This window comes from Misgurnus anguillicaudatus, chromosome 10, assembly GCF_027580225.2.
Source record: "Misgurnus anguillicaudatus chromosome 10, ASM2758022v2, whole genome shotgun sequence".
NCBI lineage: Eukaryota > Metazoa > Chordata > Actinopteri > Cypriniformes > Cobitidae > Misgurnus > Misgurnus anguillicaudatus.
This window is the reverse complement of record NC_073346.2, coordinates 13,126,119-13,145,300: the sequence shown is the minus strand read 5'-3', so window position 1 is coordinate 13,145,300 and position 19,182 is coordinate 13,126,119. Positions and strand designations below refer to the sequence as shown.

At 37.2% G+C, this 19,182-nt stretch overlaps 1 protein-coding gene across 4 annotated transcripts in view; it reads left to right on the top strand.

Annotated features, from left to right (window-relative positions):
• trak1a (trafficking protein, kinesin binding 1a) overlaps nt 1–19,182 on the top strand; it is a 55,821-nt gene that overhangs the window by 6,092 nt on the left and 30,547 nt on the right. Inside the window, exons 1-2 of one of the 4 annotated variants that reach the window (XM_055209527.2) lie at nt 7,356–7,612; nt 12,936–13,130. In XM_055209527.2, the coding sequence (XP_055065502.2) occupies nt 7,609–7,612; nt 12,936–13,130 (199 nt within the window). In that variant the 5' untranslated portion in view covers nt 7,356–7,608. Of the gene's footprint in view, nt 1–7,355; nt 7,613–12,935; nt 13,131–16,253; nt 16,557–19,182 lie in introns of those variants that run through there. The other 3 variants (XM_055209521.2, XM_055209524.2, XM_055209523.2) reach the window with 3 other exon arrangements.

The window sequence follows — 19,182 nt, the reverse complement described above, 5'->3', positions numbered from 1 at the left end:
CAAATTTGGAAAAAAGGTTTTTTAGACTTTTTTTAGACTTAAAGCAACACTATGTAGTTTCCATGAAAAATTGACTTACAGCTCCCCATGTGGTTGAAAAGCGCAACAGTGCCTGGTATCAGACACTCTCCTGCAGGCAGGGGGAGGGGCGGGGCTGTGTGCTCTACCCTCCACTGCCACTTTCAGAGTGTGCTTGAAGCAGCTAGGAGGTTGCTCAGGTTGCAGCAACAGTACAATTTGTCCAGTTAAAAGTTGTTCTCTCGTTGAAATAATTTTAGAGACATTATTTAAAGGTCAAAAACTACATAGTGTTGCTTTAAACCTGCCTACTCTGCCTTTAAACGTAATCATAGCTTCAAAAACACAGGAAAAACGGGACCTTTAAAGGTAAATAAAGTGATCGAGTATAGGGGCTGTTTGTGTGTTTAGGAGAGAGAGAGAAAGATCATTACTGAACTTTGAGTCTATAAATGTGTGTTGGGCATCTACATCATGGGGAACAGTCAATAGAAAATCAGCTTAAAAACATACAAAATAATGTTATATAAGGTGCAATGAGGGATTTTAAGAAGGATCTCTTGACATAAATGTAATATAATATACATAACTATATTATCAGTGTGGTGTATAAAGATCTTACGTAATGAACTGTATTGTTTTTATTACTTTAGAATAAGCCGTTTTTATATACATACCCCGTGGTCCCCTTACATGGAAGTGGGTGCCATGTTTCTACAGTATCCCTACATTTCTATGCGCTTTGAAATTGAGGTTTGTTGCAATTTGCCATCTCACCACTAGATGCCACTAAAAACCCACAATGGACCTTTTGAAAAAACACACACACACACACACACACACACACACAGTTTATCCCAATCTGATGTTAATCTCGAGTACATATGAAGAGTTTCGTTTTTTTTTTTAATTTTTCAGAAATCTTGTTTTTTGGTTGTGCATTCCAATTAATATAAATTCAACTGCAGTTGGTTTGTTTTGATTTAAACCTTCATAACTTAAAAAAATACAGCTAAGGAGCACCATAAAACAAAATAATAACATGATAACATAATAATAAACATGTTTTGACAAAAATGTTAAAAACGGATTTATCTCGTTTTGCAACGAAACTCTTCATATAGAGAAGTATTGCATCCGAACGGTCTTAAGTTTTATCAGATAAAAGACACAGCTTTACCGCTGCTTTATGAAAACTGATGAGCTCCTGGTGGTGTGCCGTGATCAGAGCTAAAGAGTCACACAGACATTTGATGTAATTTTACTTATTGCCTGCGGTTTTGATTCATGACTGGGATCTTTAATCGCTGGGACCGCTCCATCTTTCAGTTTTAAACAATCTTTAGCATCAAACTGGGCCTTGTTTATAAAACATTCATAACTGAAATGCCGGGATCAAATAAACATACTTGCTACCCTGGAAAATCAAAACTGCATTAACTGTTTCCTTAACGCTGCTGCTTTGGGAAGCTGAACAAGGTTATATTTCCCTAACAACCAAAAACACACTTCTTTGGTGACATTGTTGACTTCCTTATCTGAAAACGAAACGACAAATCTTTCTTGAGCAAATCCTGTGCTGCCAATGACTTCCAAGCACAGGTGTGCTCTTTGCTCTGGTTGATGTGTCTGCATGCTCTTCCAGGAGAAAAGCCCATACAAGGAATACAAGGAATTCTGACCTTTATGACTTCTTACAGAGCCATACTTGAAAAACACTAGAAAACAAACAGCTAGTTTCAAACTTTGCCCATGTTTTGCATGAGAATCCAACAGTGTACACGTCAGACTCAGAATGCATGAAATAGCATTAGATATCACCTTCAATGAAAACTCAAAAATAGCAAAAAAGGTTTGTGTGACGATAAAAGCAAAGAACATTTTGATAGCTCAGTATAAAAATAATACAATTTAATGGAACATTCACTTGATAGGACTTTGGTAGAAACTCAAACTGTGTGCATTTGTGTAATCTCTATAGGGTTTGGGGACCAGACAGAGATACCAGCCATTGTTTACTATGTGTGGACATTTTTTTAACTAAATGATGTTTACTTAAAAACGTACAAATGCAGATAGTTTTCTTTAGGAACTTTTACATGCAATCAAATAATCCATTTGTAATTATATTGATGGCACAATCAGATACCATGTAAGCACCTTAAAGGAATAGTTCACCCAAAAATGAAAATTGTCATCATTGACTCACTCTCATGTTGTTGCAAACCTGTATAAATTTCTCTGTTCTGATGAACACAAAGGAAGATATTTTTAGGAATGTTTGTGACCAAACTGTTTGGGAGCCCCATTCACTTTCATAGCAGGAAAAAAAGAATACTATGGAAGTGAATGGGGCTCACAAACTGTTTGGTTTCAAACATTCCTCAAAATGTCTTCCTTCGTGTTTATCAGAACAAATACATTTATACAGGTTTCAGTGTTTTACCACAAGAATTTTGAGAGACTTTGTCAGTGATGACGTCACATTCTAATTCAGGGTCGGACTGGGAACAAAATTCGGCCCTGGCAATTTTCTCCTGGACTGGCCCAGCACTGAACTGACAACCCCCCACCACACACACACACACACACACACACACACACACACAGTGCCCTCCATAAGTATCAGGATACAGTAAAGACAAAATTTCTCTGTTTGCTGTGGAGACCAGAAATTGGTAAGATGAATATCAAAAGTACAGAATGTCACATTTTATTAACTGACTTGTGTGCGTTGTCCCCAAACGCAAGAAATGGATCAAAATACTACACATTCTCTACTTCTCTGTGTGAAGAATTAATACATCAGGACACAGTTCATCACCTAACACTTCTGAGCCAATGGTCTCAATATGCCCACATTAAATAGAAGTATTAAAATACAAATGTGTTGTTTCATTGAGTTGGTATTTGTGTATGTTAATACAGGTGAAAAAATAAATGTGACATTCTGTACTTTTGTCTCATATTCATCTTTTAATGTTTATACATTTCTTGACTCCACAGCAAACAGAGAAATTTTGCCTGTATTGTCCCAATACTTATGAAGGGCACGTATACAATATTATACAGTAGTATATATGTGTAAAACTGCAACATACACAAACAGTAGAGTATAGATTAAATAATACTTTAGACAAACACAGAATTGATATCAGACAGGTTAAACTGAGTTTTGCATTCACTATGCATATTAAACTTAACTAAATTTAGAGAATCTCCTAAGATGGTCGTCTAAGCCGGGACATTGACAGTGAACAGTTATGTGAAATACAAACTAATTTGACAAAACTCATGTTTTCTCATGAATCTATCTGTCACGTGTGGTGTGTGTGTTGCGACTGTTGCGAGAAGCACTTACATTATGCAATTAGATGTCAATCATCGATGGATTGTCTCAATTCTGTGCTTGTTGTGTATACAGTATTATTTGTGGAGTTTGCGTGCGTTTAACCGTGTAGTGTAACGGAAAATATACTCGAGTAAGTAAAAGTACCCGCTTTAATGTACTCTTAAGAGTAAATGTTACGAAGTAAAACGTGTTCCAACCTCCTTACCATCTCTGGGCGCTGGGGTGACATCTCCAGCAACGTTTTCGGAGGTGTCGCTAGTTCTACTTCCACTAGCAGCAGCAAACAAATTGTCAATTTTAAAATAATTTGCAGCATTGGCCTGTAGGGCTTTTTGCTTTTTCTCACGGATCTTCTCCGCTCCTCCTTTCCTCTTTTGGATGGCTCTGTTGTCCATAATGATTTAAGTGCAACGTGCAAGCCAAGGCTAAATGATGCGATTTCACTCATCACTCACTGTTATTTTTTTCGCCATAAACAGCGGCTGCTTGGACAAATCCACTTGAGGGGTTGGGCAGGGGGGGTGATCGTAACACACTGAACCTGTCATGAGGAGGCCAAAAAATATTGACCTTGTCACCCCTCTCCCCAAGTCAAATGGATGCAACTGCATTATACATGATGCCGGGGCGCAAATAAATAACTTAAATATTTTGGCATAAAAAAATTCTCGAAGGGCGGAGGCCACCGCACCGGCCCACATGTGCGCCGGCCCACCGGGCTTTTGCCCGGTAATACAGATTGCCAGTCCGAGCCTGTTCTAATTAGCATATATGTGACGTCATCATGTGTTTGCATTTGATGGAGTGTTGGCACCTGAAATATGTTTAACTTCTTCCCTTTGATCTGTCACATTATATTGCATTTTAAGACAACTGAATGCCATTTTTACAATTTCTATTGTCAGACATAAAACAAGTAAACTATAATGACTAAACACGACCCAGTAACACCTCTTGTTTAATCCAACTGCTGCTAAAATCCTAAACGTGACATCATCTGACAAAATCACCATACATTTACATTAAAGCTTTAATGTTCTTGCTCTTCTCATAACTTGTTGTGTTATGAGTCCTTTTTTATTTTAAATGTGATTTTTATTGTCGCGTATAGCACATACAATTCGGTGCAAATTCAGAAATATAAGAGAATACACTGTAACTGTAACACACAGTTACTACAAAACACGTGCGTGGGCATACAGCATATATAGAGGGAAAAACCGTGTGTGTGTTTTTGTGTGTGGGAAACACTAAAGCTAAGCTAACCTTTCGTCAAGTCATGATAAACTCAAACAGCTGTCTTCTCTTTCAGTAGCATCTGTGACTGTTGACGTTTGCGCGAAAAAGAAAGTATACGGAGGAACGGACATTGACAACACCGCCACCTTTTCACTGTTTTGTAAGAGAGAGAGGTGCACGCTGCACGCAACATGAGAGAGAAAGGGAGGGGGAGGCACGCTGAGCACTTGCAACAATGAATAAAGCCGTTTTTTAACCCCAAAAAATAATTGTAAATGGGAATCATGAAAAATCTATTCGTAGTGGCCAGTGTTGATTCTGTGGCAGTGCGACACGAGTGAATAAATGTATGGGAAACACGTTTGTAACAACACGAGAGGGAGTAATGATGACAGATTTTTCATTTTCGGGTGAACTATCCCTTTAATCAATACGATTGAGGTCGTTTGGATTCAGATGTAGTCCGATCTGTGATCCGATCATCAGGAGAAAATGCATGTAATGCATGTAAATGTATAAATCGTAATATTTTCTCAATCGGATGCAAAAATACCTTGTGGATATGCGCAGAAGAATTGTGCTTAAAGGTAGGGTAACAGATTTGATCCTGAAACATTTTTAGTTATGCTGGTTAAAAGTCTCCTCACATCCTGATAGCAATCACTTTGTTAAGTTGTTTAAATGTATTTGTAGAAATGTATGTCATCTGTGAAAGGCGTAGGACCAAAAAATGTTCAACAAATCACGTTTCCATTTTTGTCCCTCATACGTAAGCGTAATTTGAATGCCACCGCGCAGCGAGTCCACGCAGACACCATACGTCATCGGCGCGTTCACGTGCGCTCATCTCCTGTCTGTAAACAGTGAGAATAGCAAACTTTTCTGCTGAATTGACAACCTACACAGGAGGCACACAACAAAAGACATCTTTTATAACAACAACAGCAAAAACTGCCTGGATCAGCAAGAGCAAAACCCCAAATGAACATCGGTAACTTCTTTACTGCTTTACCACGAGATGAAACAGCTGCAGGAGGCAAAGAGTCTGAAAGAGTCGTTGCACAGTTTATTTTGGTAAGGTAGGTACGCGATATGTTTGTATTGAGATGGATTCAGATATTCTACTTTGATGAAACATTGTGTTGCTTATGAAATTTGTGTTCGTTTACGGATTAGCGTAACGATATAGTTACTACGTCTACACAACCGAACGTGTGCTTAAACTAATTCTGATGTAAACCAGCTGTTTGGTTATTTTGGAAGTGTTATTCGACTTTGTACTGCAAAGTTTTCTCACTGCTGAATGAGACATGAGATGTGACCGTCTGATCTGTGCGTGTTCATGTGTTTTGAAAGAGGCGTGACTTTGGATGACTTGAGGGTGGGATCAGGATTTCATTGCTAGGCGGCTACCGTTAGCATTTTTCAAAATATGTTACCCTACCTTTAAGTTCACGTCTTACATTTACCTGTTATTTACATATCACATGATTCTCATCACAGAAACATGCAATAGCAAGGTGATGGCAACACGCATTATTAAGGTAATGGGGTCACGCGCTGTACAATCTTTATGTGTACTTTCATAACATTAGGCTACATAAAGCTATAAAGTTACATTGTGCCTTTCAAAAAGTGTTTTCTTTGCCTATATCTGAAAACTTTTCTCTAACTCAACTTTGACTTTGTACATTAATCCAAAGATAAAGCGTTAACTCTGTGAAAGAAGCTGTGTGCTGCGTTGCCAAGTCCTCTGCTTTTTTGCGGACTCGTTTCAGCGAGTTGAGTTTATTTCTGCGGAATAAAAATGAAAGGATTTGGTTCATTAGTTATTGGTATTTGGGCTGTGAATAGTCATTTTGATGCTTTTGGGCTAGTTTTGATCTGGCAACCCTGGCTGTGCGTTTGCGCAGTTGTTTGTTTTGGATTATATAGAATGTACATGTCAACGAACATTTTAATCATATTGCAATGTTTAGGATACATGTAAACTGTACTGTCGTGACTTGCAATCGGATTACATTCAGTCGGATTGAGAAATTTTGTGCATGTAAACACAGCCAATGAGGGGGGGTTGGGTTAGGGAAGGAGGAATAGGGGATATACAGTTTGTACAATATAAAAGTCATTACGTGTGCGTGTGTGCGTGCGTGTGTTTCAGCTGACAGTGTTGTGTCAGTCTGGTCTGTAGATAAAAGTTTCACACTGTTCTGAACTGTCCAGCTCAGGACATTCTCTTTTTGACTTGTGCCTAGAGAGAGAGAGAGAGAGAGAGAGAGAGAGAGAGAGAGAGCATAAAGTCTTGCCTAACCATGAACTTCAGACATGAGCATTAGGCTTTGGGGAAGGTCAACAAGTTTGTGTTATTGACTGTACTTTTGTACTGTATGAAAGTCATTTTCTCAGTTATGGCAATTTATTAAACACGTTATCTTGTTTTTGCTCTTGCTCGAGCTCTTTTCTTTTAAAATTTTGAATTGTACTGACGTTTATAATTTATATTTGCTACATAAAACATGAATTTTGTTTTCTTTGTACAATCATCTATGTCTCATTGTTGCCGAACACAAACAGATCCTCTCGGCAGCTGTTAAACTGCTAGATTTATCTGAGCCGGTTCCCCCGAGGCTGTTTGACTTCCTGCCTAACACACACCCACTTTCAACAAAGCCCCTGATCTCCAGTCCATTCTCTGCTGAGCACTGTATGTTTTTTATTATACGAAGAAAACTGAACTGATCCAGGGTCAGGCGTACAGGAACAACGAGCGTAGAAGCCGGCCGGCGGTTCGGTCTATGTTTAGTGATGGCCATGTGACTGGTGTCATCATCAGCATGCCAGACATGGCTGTGCTGTGTCCGCGTTAGCCTCCTCCCCTGCCTTTCCACTTTCCCTCTCTTCTTCCTGTGATCGCTCGCTCCGTTGACTCGTGTCTAATCCTAAACTACTGGAAAATGTAAGTTGGGAAGAGCAGACACCGAGCCCGTGGCTACAGAACCATGAGTGAGTATGAAGACTCTTCAGTATAACTTTAACACTGGACTCTTTCAAACTCTTTGTTTGATTGACAGATTTACTATGCATGACTTTCGACGCTTCAAGGTTAAGGCCAAGTTATCTGTTGTTAGGGTTCATTAGTCTGCGAGATTGAATTAGGAGTTTTACTGCTTTGTAACAAGTCTATCAATTTGCAATTTTTGGGTTGTTTTGGCAAGTTTTTTTGTTTGTTACGTTTTTTTGTAAACATAACTGGCAGATGTACAGCAGGATTTAAATGTCAGACTCAATTTCTTAGTTTTTTAAAGTTTTGGTTTTGTTAATTAATAGACAACTGATGTTTTGATTTTACAATTGATGACAAATGTGTGACATTTAGCATCCAAACTTTTTTTCACAAGACCTCACGATGCTTTTCGGAAAATCGTAATCAGGTTGGGATAACATTGACCATCAGTTATTGCAAAAATACTTTCTACAGTATAAACCTGTAAGTTTCAGCAGCTGTCTTTAGTAGATCTTCAGCCAGTGTTCATCTGTGTTTAATGGTTAAGGAGACTGGAAGGACATTAAGTTTTTGTCACTATTGCTGTGCCTGAAATAATCGCTGGTATTACACACACACACACACACACTTACCAGAGCACACTGAAGTGATATTTCAACACAGACACACACATTGCTTTCTCCTTATGATGAAAAACCAGGTTTATTTAGTGCTGTCACTTGTTGTCAGTTTAAAAGCCTAAACTGCATGTCAGTTAGTTAATGTAAGTTGTAATATTGTAGCACTGTCTTCATTTCAGCACAGGTTCTGACCTGTTCTGAGATTTTTTATTTGCTAGATAAACACATTATACAGTCTATGCACACTGTTTGCACATTTGCATTCACATGACTCTAAGTACATCCCACATTAAATTTCATTTTAGACTCACAAATAGGGATGTTCATATCGACCGGATAACCGAAGGTAAGAATTTATGATGATTAATATTATCAGTTAAATAAATATATATAAGTATAAATATTTGGTAACGCACGGTGTGTGTCGACACATGCCTACAGACATTTTGCCACTTTTCTATTCTTAATTTGACGCGGTCTGTCTCGCGAGCGTCACACCTTCTATTTTCTAAACCCTAACATCTCTCTTTTCCACAAACAGAGAAAGTAGACGCAAAAGCAAAACTTTGAAATTGTGTTCTGCTTTAGAAATGGCCACTGTGCTAACTTTAGATAAAAGTGATAATCCGCCCTCTTTGTATATTTATCGTCTGTACTGATTGCGTGCTCTTTGATAATGTATCCTGGTTCTGTTGTTGATCTGTTGCTGCTGTTTGCACATTCAAATGAAATAAAATGTTTGTATTGTTTTTACCGGGTCACAGACCATCAACTGTATGTTTACTCTATGACAATTTAATGTTAAAATCTTATGAGTTATAAGCTGCGTTTGTCTGTCGGGAAAATGACCTGAAATGAACACCCCTACTCACAAACATTAAAGGGTGGGTTCAATGGTATTTCAAGCATTCTGACTTATTAACACAGTTATAGAGTTGTTTCCTCATGCTAAACGTAGGCAAAGTTTCAAAAAAGCAGTTGGACATGTTACAGAGTATTTCTGTGCCGAATGCACTTCGCCAGGGTTCGTACAAGTTTCGGAAAGTTTTTTCGATTACAGTTCCAACTGACGTTTCAGGGGTTTTTTATACGTATCACTTCTTTATATGGGCACTTCCCCCGGAAAACCCCGCCCACCCGTAAATCAGCGGGAGATGCTAGAACTTACAAACATTCACATAACGCGACAGCTTTGTTTAATTTCAAAACTCAACAATGGCACGAATGAAGAATTGTGTTTTTGGATGTAAGGAGGAGAAATCCAGCCTTATGGAAACAATGGATATAGTTTATTATCCGGAGTAGCAGCGGAGTTTTGCGTGTGTGTTTGATGCGCTGGATTTTCCTAACCGGGTCACGAGTTGCATGGGGTAAGTAAGACTTCTGTCTTATGTTGGAAATAGGCGCGTGTATATTATATAAATGACACGAACATGTAGTGAATCATAAGTTAAACAGTGTTGTATAGTGTTGCATGACTCGTACTCGCTCCTCCCGCGGCAGTAACTCCTCCTTCTTCATTTTTTCGTACCTTATCGGAAAGATTCTGTAAAGCTAATCTTTCTTTTATAAATCTGAGTAAACTAAAAACTCTACGGAGATATAAAGGATGTCATACTACTCTATACGTACTCCAGATTAACATCAGAAATGCAGAAACAGTGTGTGTTACGTGAGCTTTAATGATAAACAGCTGAATAAGTCATGGAAATGTAAGGATCAAACAATGTGGAAGCCATTTTAGAGGCTTTAAAGACGTGGAGTTTGTTTGTCATTCTTTAACCATTTTATTGCCTTTGTTTTCTGTTTGTTATGGATTATATTCTGAGAAAATGACTTTCAATGCAGCACAGTCAATGGCACAAAGTTTTTGACCTTCCCCAAAGCCTAATGTTACTTTTGTCTGAAGTGCATGGTTAGCCAAGACTCTCTCTCTCTCTCTCTCTCTCTCTCTCTCTCTCTCTCTCTCTCTCTCTCTCTCTCTCTCTCTCTCTCCTGTTTGTTACAGTAATGTATACACAGCACTGGTCCCTTTCGAGGGGTTAAACCCTCTTTGCTTAGTTAAACAAAACCACACAGTCTATCTCATCACACGAGTAGGTTGACTCTCTGACGCTGTATACCACAAAACATTTAATGGACTACAGTTCGGTGCTGGATTTCTATTTAGTTGTTTATGGTTTACAATGGATGTTTTGGGGTCGTGTGAACAAACCTCATGCTGTCTGATAGGACACAGTTCAATATTCTGGTGAGCCAGTGAAACATGCTGCTTGATATAATGCGATTAAATACAGTTGTGCTGTTTTAATTCATGGGAGAAATTTAAAGTTAAAGGCCTACTTTTAGAAATGATTTTGTCTGTTGTTTGTCTGTATTAGTGTATTAAAGGACTGCCAATAGCATTTATGGGCTCTGTTTATAGGTCCTTTTAAACTTTTTGTAAAGATATGTGCTCACTCACACAATAAATTAGTTCACCATCAGATCACTAGAGGGCAGCCTAGACTCACGACAACTGCAAATGGGCAGTTAACCAATATTACATTTTATAAAATTTTAATGAAAGTGTGTACTGTAAACTGTGTGAAAAAATTTTTTTTAACAGTAATTATAGTCTTTCAATGAACGAGTTCATAAAACTGCTGGTATAGTAGTCGTACAAAACTTAATTTGTAAACATATTTTTATAGTTATTTTAGATAAAGTATAGCATACTATAATACAGGACTGTGCGCCGTGCAAAGTGCTGTTATTGCAAACATATGTAAAGTAAACTGCACTGTTTGTAAGCTAATGCTGTAGTAGCCCTGTAATATAGACATAAACTCATTCTAGTTTTAAAGAATTTAAATGCTGACAGATTTCATTTTTCTTAGGTGTAAGTGTATAATAAAAAGTCAATATGAGTCATGTATGGCTAATTTACACTGTCACATCACTTGTTTTCATACCTTTTTGTTAATGTCAACATAAAGTGAGGTTTACAAATCATTCTCTTAATATTATTTCAGAGTAAAACAGAATCATATTTTATGTAAGGTGACCATACGTGCCATTTGGTGCAGAGAAAAAGGGAGAGAGAATAAATATTTGAGTTTCAATTGCAACAAACCACCATCATTGTGATTTCATCAACTCATTTGCATGAGTTTGGACACACCCAAAACACCACATTTTTGCTCACACCTAGGCTGTGTCCGAAAACGCAAGGCAGTGACTTGTTGCCTCGCTGCCTCATGAGGAAATGACTTCGGAGGCATGAAGGCAGCTTAAAGAAACACTTTCGGCACACTTCAAAGGCAGCGTGTTTGAAATATAAACAGAGAGCACCTTTGTGATAACTAATCACATATTAGAAAACTACAATTCTCATTTCTCGCTAGAAATGCAATTAAAAGGTGTAAAAAGTGAAAATCTACCTTTATTTACACTAAATTTGTGCTCCAGTCGCTTCCTTGGCCGCCATTTTATTTTTTCGAACTCGACCATGCTCGACCAATCACATTCTTATTGTACGCCCACGCCTAGGTATCTCAGGAGACAGGAAGTAAACCTACACTCTTAAAACGAATGTGTTAAATTAACACATCTTGTGTCTAGTTAAGGACAACACACCTAGTGTGTTGTCCTTAAATTAACACATCTCTGTGTTATTTTTAAAACAACACACTTTGTGTTGTTTTAACACATCTTGTGTTGTCCCTTTTATTTATATGAACTCTAAATCAGCACGAAATGACACATAATGTGTTAAAATTAACACATAATGTGTTAAATAGTTTAACACAAAGCAATGTGTTAAAATTAACACACCCTGGATGTGTTAATTTTAACACATTGCTTTGTGTTAATTTTAACACATTGCTTTGTGTTAAACTATTTAACACATTGCTTTGTGTTAAACTATTTAACACATTATGTGTTGTTTTTTACACATTAAGTGTCATTTAAGTTCATAAAAAATAAAAGGGACAACACAAGATGTGTTAAAACAATACAAAGTGTGTTGTTCCAAAAATAACACAGAGATGTGTTAAATTAAGGACAACACACTAGATGTGTTGTCCTTAACTAGACACAAGATGTGTTAATTAGACACATTCATTTTAAGAGTGTAACATTGAATTCGGACATCCCTTGATGCCTTCCTGCCTTGGAAAGCTGCCTCAGAAGGCAGCAATTTAGAGTTTTCGGACGCAGACCTATAGAGTGTCAATTTTAAAGGGAAACAATGCAGCATTTTTATGTTAATAAATCATCTTTGTAAGTCGGTATATGGTTAAATGACTCATTACATGACGAATGAAGACTCTCTCGCCTGCCCCTACCGTCTTGAGGAAGAATACCCCACTTGCATGTTCGCTGTATCCGACCCAGTGTCCTTCAGTCTCGTAAAGTCTCAGATATAGAAAGCATTTACTCCCAGACACTAGGGGGAGCTAGTAGAGAAATAATTCTCAGACTTGCCTTGTGTGCCTTTAACATGTTATAATAAATTGTCTATGGTATTTTGAGCTACAACTTCACATATCTACTCTAGGAACAACAAAGATTTATTTTACATTTTAAAAAAGTCTTGTGAAATGTCCCCTTTAATGAAAGATTACAAAGACATTCATCTTTTTTCTTTAGAAAGATGTGCTCTGTTAACATGCAGAATAAAATGATGAACGTCTCTCTCTCTGTGTGTCTCTGTTAGATGTGTGTAACAGCACTGATCTTCCTGAGGTGGAAATCATCAGTTTGCTTGAAGAGCAGCTTCCTCATTATAAGCTGAGAGCAGACACTATATACGGCTATGACCACGACGACTGGCTCCACACACCCCTCATCTCACCTGATGCTGCCCTCGACCTGACCACCGAGCAGATCGAGGAGACCCTCAAGTATTTTTGTAAGTACTCTTTGTTTTCTTGATGTTCTGCATCTTAACATTTTCTCACACATACACAATTAAAACATACAGTTGGGTCCAAAGGTCTGGAAAATCAGGAATTTAAAATGTAATTTAAAGGTGCAGTAGAATATAGAACTGTATTTACCTGAGCATAGATGAATAATAAGAGTTTTGTACATGGTAATGACATCATGAGCCTCACACCCGGTTGTTTCCTCCTCCTTATGTAAACCTTGTACATGCAAAAGACAGCTGGAAAACAGACCAATCTCAACATAACACCAACTGTGACGTCACACTCGAGATGTACGACCCCAACATTAAGCTAATATCAATGTTGTAACAATGCTAAAAACAAAGTTGTGACTGCTGAGTTAATGTTATATGCTAGTTAATGCAATTTGCTAGCGTTTAGGTTAAAGTTCTACTATTGACGTTACAGTTACGTTTTGCAGCTCCATACTGAAAAAAACACAAACTTCCCATTTAAAAACGTCCATTAACAATGGATTATTCCTCAAAATCTGTATCTTCATCTGATACAGACTCAAACATAAGGTCTATTTACACACACAGAGAGCTACTGAAAGGAGCTGCTCTTAGAAACAGCCAATCAAAGCAGAGCTCAACATTATTATTCATGATCCATTCAAATTATGTAATAATAGACCATTTCATTCTGAGGGCAAATCCTAGGGTTGTAAATAGACATGTAAAACCATCTCTAGATCATTTTTGCATTATAAAGCCACAAACCTTCTATGTAGATATCGGAGAACAATTTAACAGATTATTTTAATGCATTCTTTGGCACCTTTAAATTGTAAATAATTCAAAAATATTTAATTTTTAATTTTGCACCAATGTCCAGATTCTAATCACTTAAAGCAAGTTTGTTACATAGTTCACGTTAAGGTAAAATTTTCTTTACCATTCATACTTTTTAACATAAACATTATATAATGAGCATTCATTCATAGACATGTTTTGGTTTATTATTATCTTCCAAAAAACATTTAGAAATGTTAAATGTAAACCCATTAAAAGTTATGTTTAAACACTGACAGTTTTTAATAAAACTTAAAAGTTAAATTAGATGGTTTTGTTTACATACACACTTTTTGCTCTTAAATATTGAGTTTTATTCCCACATTCGAAGATAAAAAAACGGTACAAGAAGGTGCAAAATTTGTCACTGGGCGGTACCTTTTAAAAAAAAAAACTTTTGTACCTGAAAGGTGCATATTGGTACCTCAAAGGTGCATACATACTTGTACCTCAAAGGTAAAATATCTGTACCAAAATTATACCTATTAGGACCTTTTTAAAGGTACCATCCCAGTCACAACATTTGTACCATTTTTCTGAGAGTGCATGTGCAGTTGGCTTCACATGACTGCTCTGTTTAGTTGCCACAACAAACATTTACACTGCGTCTCATTGTTAGGCAACCATCATTCACTGCTCGTCATTGGCTGAATCTCCTGTCACTCAAAACACCAGGTTCTATATGAGCAGCTGATTGGTCTGTTAGATCATGTATTCTCAGTGTCTTTGTCATGACCTTTTCTTGAGTTTGGAATTAAATGAGGGTCATTGCTGTACTAAGCATTTAACAAAAACTCTTTCTGTCACCATTTAGTCTTTGAAAATGCTGTTTTTGAACGTTTGTATTGGATTTAAGGAGTTTAAGCGGTTTTGCGGCTTTAAACATATATTACCTAAAAATTGTTCAAACTGAGGCACAGCTTTGGGTTCACTGGGGCCGTAATTTCTCATAATGTATAGGCAGTGCTGTATGTTTTGTGATCACATGGTTAAAAGTATTTTATAAGAGAAACCGTCCATAAGCTTACTTTGATAAAGAGACATTTATTACATAATGTGCTTATTTTAAAATGGTTTTGCATAATGTTTTAAGCTTGTTAAGTCAAGTAGGTTCTGTCTAGTTTGTAATCTGGGTGAATATAATATAAATGAGAGATTGTCATATTATACCCCAAAATTGATAGGATGAAATGCATAAATAAAATGAATTAAGGCATCATAATATGTGACAATTCTACAGATTTCGCTTGCATAAAGTATTGTTATATCATATTACTGTAATGCAAAAGAGGTATTTTAAAATGTGCATTTATACAGTACAATCATTGCCATGACAGAATCACATGTATTTATATATTACCTTAATTAGAATAAGACTTATATTATAGTCAGAAAAATAATGTGACGAAGCAAAAGAAATCCTAATGATCCTAAAAATGGGCTGGATTTTCTTTATGCACAGTGGCATGTTGTGAAATGTGACCTAAACATGAGGTTTACCCATTTTATTTCAGTAGGTGGAAGCCAGACATTTCTAGGCATATATTTTTTGTTCCCTCTGATCATTCCTCAAATCACACGACTCTATGAACCCATTTTCAAGCCAGTATGATGTCATCAACATGAGCCCACTGCCGGTGAGGTGGCATTTGTAAAGTCACCCCTTTAAGTCAGTCCACGGCACGAGGTGATGACATCACAAGTCACAAATGCAGGCTTGTGATTGGATGATTCACAGTAATCTTTGTGAACCTTTTGATGATGAATCAAACAGATAACAGATCAATGCTTTAGCCTTAAAAAAATAAGAAAACTGGGATGTTTGAGTGGTCTCTGACATAAAGCCTATGTCTCATTCGCAGGCCAGTGTGTCTCTTTTTGTGTGCCATCCTATTTTTGTAGCTGTGCTTGGCACAGTGGATAGCAAAGAGTCAGCTGCCGCTACTGGCAGCCGGACAGCTTAAAAAACACCTGCCATCACTGGTACAGTCTGCTTATTCACCACCATGAAAGATTTCACACATGCATCACTGCTAAACAAGCACTGCTGGAAAAGATCAATGGAAGAGTGTTGGAAGGAATTGTAAAGCAACAGAACACATGCATTTACAGCCTGGAGTCAGAGCCAGTTGCTATGGCAACCCTTCTAGAGGGAGGCACCGTGGAAACAGATAGACATGCGGAGACTGGGGAGGGCTGTGACGAACGCTTAGAGTGATGGGAGTGTGTCTGATGCAACCCGCTGTGATTGGCTGGCTTGTGGTGAAGGCCCCGCCCCTCTGGAGTGTGATACAACCTTGACTACAGCAGTTTCAGCAGCCTTCTTTCTGGATTTTAGGATTGTCTTGCAGCGTTTCGTTCATCTCTGCTTCTCTGACCTTGTGTTTTCTGCATGCCCGGTGACTATAGTTAGTGTGAGATCAGTAGATCAGGCTGTCTGGGAGAATGGGCGGCCGTGGGCTCGTGTATGCGTGCGTGACCTCACATGCCGGATGGGAGAGCCTGCAGCTCACGGCTGAAGGAGACTGAGCATGCAGAGGTTTGTGGAGGCAGATTACTACGAGCTGGATTGGTATTATGAAGAGTGTGCAGACGGTAAGACCAGAGATATTAAATCCTGTTTGCTGCTAGTGTAGAAAGAGAGATGGAGGTGGAGTGAAATAAAAGATGACCCATGAGAATTTTGGGTTAAACACTCCTGGAAAGTTGTCTAGTGATGGGTTGCCAGGGTGAGATTATGGATGTTTAAGTGAGATATGAATAGATTTGTATATGAAATGTTAAAAGGACTGAGGTATGGCGACTCTCATATTTGAGGGACTTTAAGCCCCTGTGTTGTATCAGACTCAGCATTTCATCTGATAGTAACACTTTATAATTATCAAGCCGTGATTATAAAGGATCAATACTTCATTTTTTATGTGAAACACAAAAGATGAGATTTTAAAGAATAAGAATTTGATGCTGTTCCTTTTCTATACAATAAAAATCTCCTTTTGTGTCCTACAGATGAAAAAGTCTTAGAGGTTTAGAGCAACAGGAATATGAGTGAATAATATATTTTGTATTTTTGGGTGAACCATCTCTTTAATGGTTCATGCACATTATTTAACAAATTATTCTTTAAGCATTATAGAATGTGTTTATGGCATTATGAAAGTGTTACACATCAGGCATTTATTTATGCATCACATGCACATGATGAGCAGCAATGAAGTCATTCACGCTGACTTCAGTTAGGCATTCATCTATGCTCTGCTTCATTAAATCACTATGTGAACACCCTTAACCCTGCCTTTTGCTGACCTGAGATCAGCCACACTGTCACTGATGTGACTCATGTTGTGTGCTCATGTTGATATTACAGTTTTGCAGCATATGATGTCTCTCTGTGGTGATGGATGTTTTGGACGCTGATGGCTGATCACAGGCCTGTCCATCCTTGCTATACTTTACATCTCTAAAAAAATTAGTGCTAAATAACACTTAAAGCTCGTAATCATAGGGGAACCATTTTAGTGCTGTATAGCACCTATAAAGAACCATCCAGGGGTTATATAGCACCACTATACTGTAGCACCAGATATGGTTCTATATAGCACAATATGGTTCTACACAGGTATTATTACATAGGTGCTACATGGCACTTAAAATAGTTTCCCTATGATACGAGCCAGTGAACCACTTGCTATTTAGCACTGTTTGTTTTTAGGGTGTATTTAGAAATATTGTAATATATCTTATGTTTATTTTGGGTGTCTAAAAGTGGAAAAGCTTAAAAAAGCAATCAGAGGGGTGAATCATTTTAATATATAAAGATATGAGCAGATATGCAGCATAAAGGTGTTACATGGAGGTACATGTTATTAAAGACATTGAGTGTTTTGGGCATCGGTAGCCTACTGATATTCATCAGAATGGCACTGCTGTGTAAGACTTTTAACTAACCGACATGCAGAGGAATATTTGTATAAATCCAAAAAAAATTGCATCCATACATACTTTATTGTAAGATCTAAACTAGTGGTTTTCAACATGGTGCCTGCGGGCACCAGGATGCCCACATGGAGTCTGTGAGTTGCCTGCCAAAGCACATTCTATTAATAGCCTCAATTTTAATATTTATTTATTACATCTTTTTTAAATTAGCTTGGCTACTTTTATGTATGTTGACATTTAATACAATTATTCAACCCTGAAAAAAACGATTCATTCAATTTACTAAATTTTTTAAGGTAAGTGGTTGCAATCAATTTATTTAAGCAAAAATGTATGGTGTAGTGGACAGTGTTCCGACATATGGTGCAAACGCACTTCCGGCAACCAGAGTTCGAATCCCGGCTCGAGGTCCTTTGCCGATCCCATACCCCTCTCTCCACCCTGTACTTTCCTGTCGCCTTTCAATTACTACTGTCTATTAATATAGGCAAAATGGCCCAAAAATATAACTTAAAAAAATGTAGCTTAAATAAATTGATTGCAACCAGTTACCTTAAAAAAATGGAGTAAATTGAATGAATATGTCAACAAGTAAAATAAAGTTAAATCAACAAGTAAAACAAAAAGTAGCCCTCCAGATAATTTTATCCATTTTGGTAGCCCTTGCAAAAAAAATTGGAGACCCCTGATCTAACCTATCTTTAAACTTGAACCAGTCCGTTTTTGGATTTGATATATATTATATTTATTTTTATTGTTATTATAATATTATTATTATTATATCATAATATTAGCCTTTATTTTAGATATTTAGTTAAAAAAATTAAATATTTTTATAAAACAAAGCTTGCAACCATATTTTACTTTCCTATTAAAATGTTTATATTTAAAAAAATATTATTTTTTGGGGTGAACACCTCTTGGTTTAAATCATCTGATTTCCAGTAGTTTGTTTCATACTTTACAATGAATAAGTCTGTGCTTTTGGATATGAAAATATCTTTATCTGAATAGTTCAGCACCGTTGTTCAACTTTTTCTCAATTTCAGTCCTTACAAATACTTTCAGTTCTGACACATCCATCATTACTAGCATCCAATATATAAGTCATGGTGTTATATGCTGAATTTAACACATATACCGTGTACACATTGAGATGTGTTTCAGTATAGATCTCATATATTTTCATTGTTTTCATTCCAGAATTTTCAATCCAGCATTGGCTAAAAAAGGGACCGACCCTGCCGTTGGGTTAAATGAACACAGAAAATGTTTATATTTG